The 1,110-nt window shown below is 62.2% G+C and overlaps 1 protein-coding gene across 1 annotated transcript; it reads left to right on the top strand.

Annotated features, from left to right (window-relative positions):
* Positions 1 to 452: 452 nt before the first annotated feature.
* On the top strand, positions 453 to 902 carry LOC123824345 (ubiquitin-conjugating enzyme E2 D3-like). The gene has a single exon (XM_045847477.1). It carries the CDS (start codon positions 453 to 455, stop codon positions 900 to 902), a length of 450 nt encoding a protein of 149 aa, XP_045703433.1.
* Positions 903 to 1,110: the final 208 nt, after the last annotated feature.

The raw sequence follows: 1,110 nt of genomic DNA, 5'->3' as shown, positions 1-1,110 counted from the left end.
GGCGGTTGGTCCGGTCACCGGGCGGTGCTGTGTGCCCGCAGCGCAGCCTCGGGGCGCAGGCTGTGAGCGGCAGACCCAGAGGTGGAGGAGGAGGCAGGGATGGAGGAGCCAGCGGTGGAGGAGGTGGACGTGGAGGAGGTGGGCGTGGAGGAGGCAGACATGGAGGAGCCAGGGACCAGTGGCCCACAGGTGAGCAGGAGCCCCTCAGGTCCTGCAGGTCCAGGGGAGTCCCCAGCTCTCCCTCCCCCCACCACCGTCCATGTCCCCCACACCCCCCTGGCACCCCACAGCCCGGCTCCAGCCTTCTTACCCACCCACCGACCTGGGGGTGGCTGCCCTTCTAACCCTGGCCCCCGTGAGCCATGCCCACCCTCACCCGTGGTCCCCCCTGACCTGTGGTCCCCCCCCTTTGTCCCTCCCAGGACGTCTGGGCCGTCCCTGCTCCCTTGGACATGTCCACGGCTCTGAGGCGCCTGCGCAAGGAGCTGACGGACATCACCAACGACCCCCCACCCATGTGCTCCGCGGCGCCGGTGGACGATGACATGTTCACATGGAAGGGGACCATCGCGGGCCCCGTAGACAGCCCCTATGAGGGAGGGGTGTTCTGCCTCAATATACACTTCCCGCGCAATTACCCCTTCAGGCCTCCGCAGATTTACTTCACCACCCCCATCTACCACCCCAATATCAACCGCAGAGGCTACATCTGTCTGGATATTTTCAGGTCCCAGTGGTCCCCCATAATGACCATATCCAAGCTCTTGTTGTCCATCAGCTCCATGCTATGTGACCCCAACCCCAATGACGCCTTTGTCCCCTCCATTGCGAGGATGTACTTAAGGGACAGGGACGCCTATGATACCATGGCCCGGGCTTGGACCAAGAAGTATGCCATGTGAGTGACAGGCAGATGATAACCCATCACCTCAATAAAGCACCTGGCTGTTCAATCTGCTTTTTGATTGCTATGGGGCTGGGCATCCTTTCCATAATCTTGCATGTGCCACATCTCTGTGTGTGTGGGGGGGACATGGGGTGGGGGGCAGGGAGGCCAAGGTGAGGGGATGGCTGAGTGGGAGGAGAGAGGCCAGTTTTCATGAGCGTTTC

This window comes from Phyllostomus hastatus, unplaced genomic scaffold, assembly GCF_019186645.2.
Source record: "Phyllostomus hastatus isolate PE091 unplaced genomic scaffold, TTU_PhHast_1.1 phas_contig_551, whole genome shotgun sequence".
Taxonomy (NCBI): Eukaryota; Metazoa; Chordata; class Mammalia; order Chiroptera; family Phyllostomidae; genus Phyllostomus; species Phyllostomus hastatus.
The sequence above is the reverse complement of the archived record's forward strand: the minus strand, read 5'-3'. Positions and strand labels throughout refer to the sequence as shown.

Coding starts and splice junctions, on each gene's coding strand:
- LOC123824345 (XM_045847477.1), top strand. CDS start 453: ATGTCCACGGCTCTGAGGCGCCTGCGCAAGGAGCTGACGGACATCACC.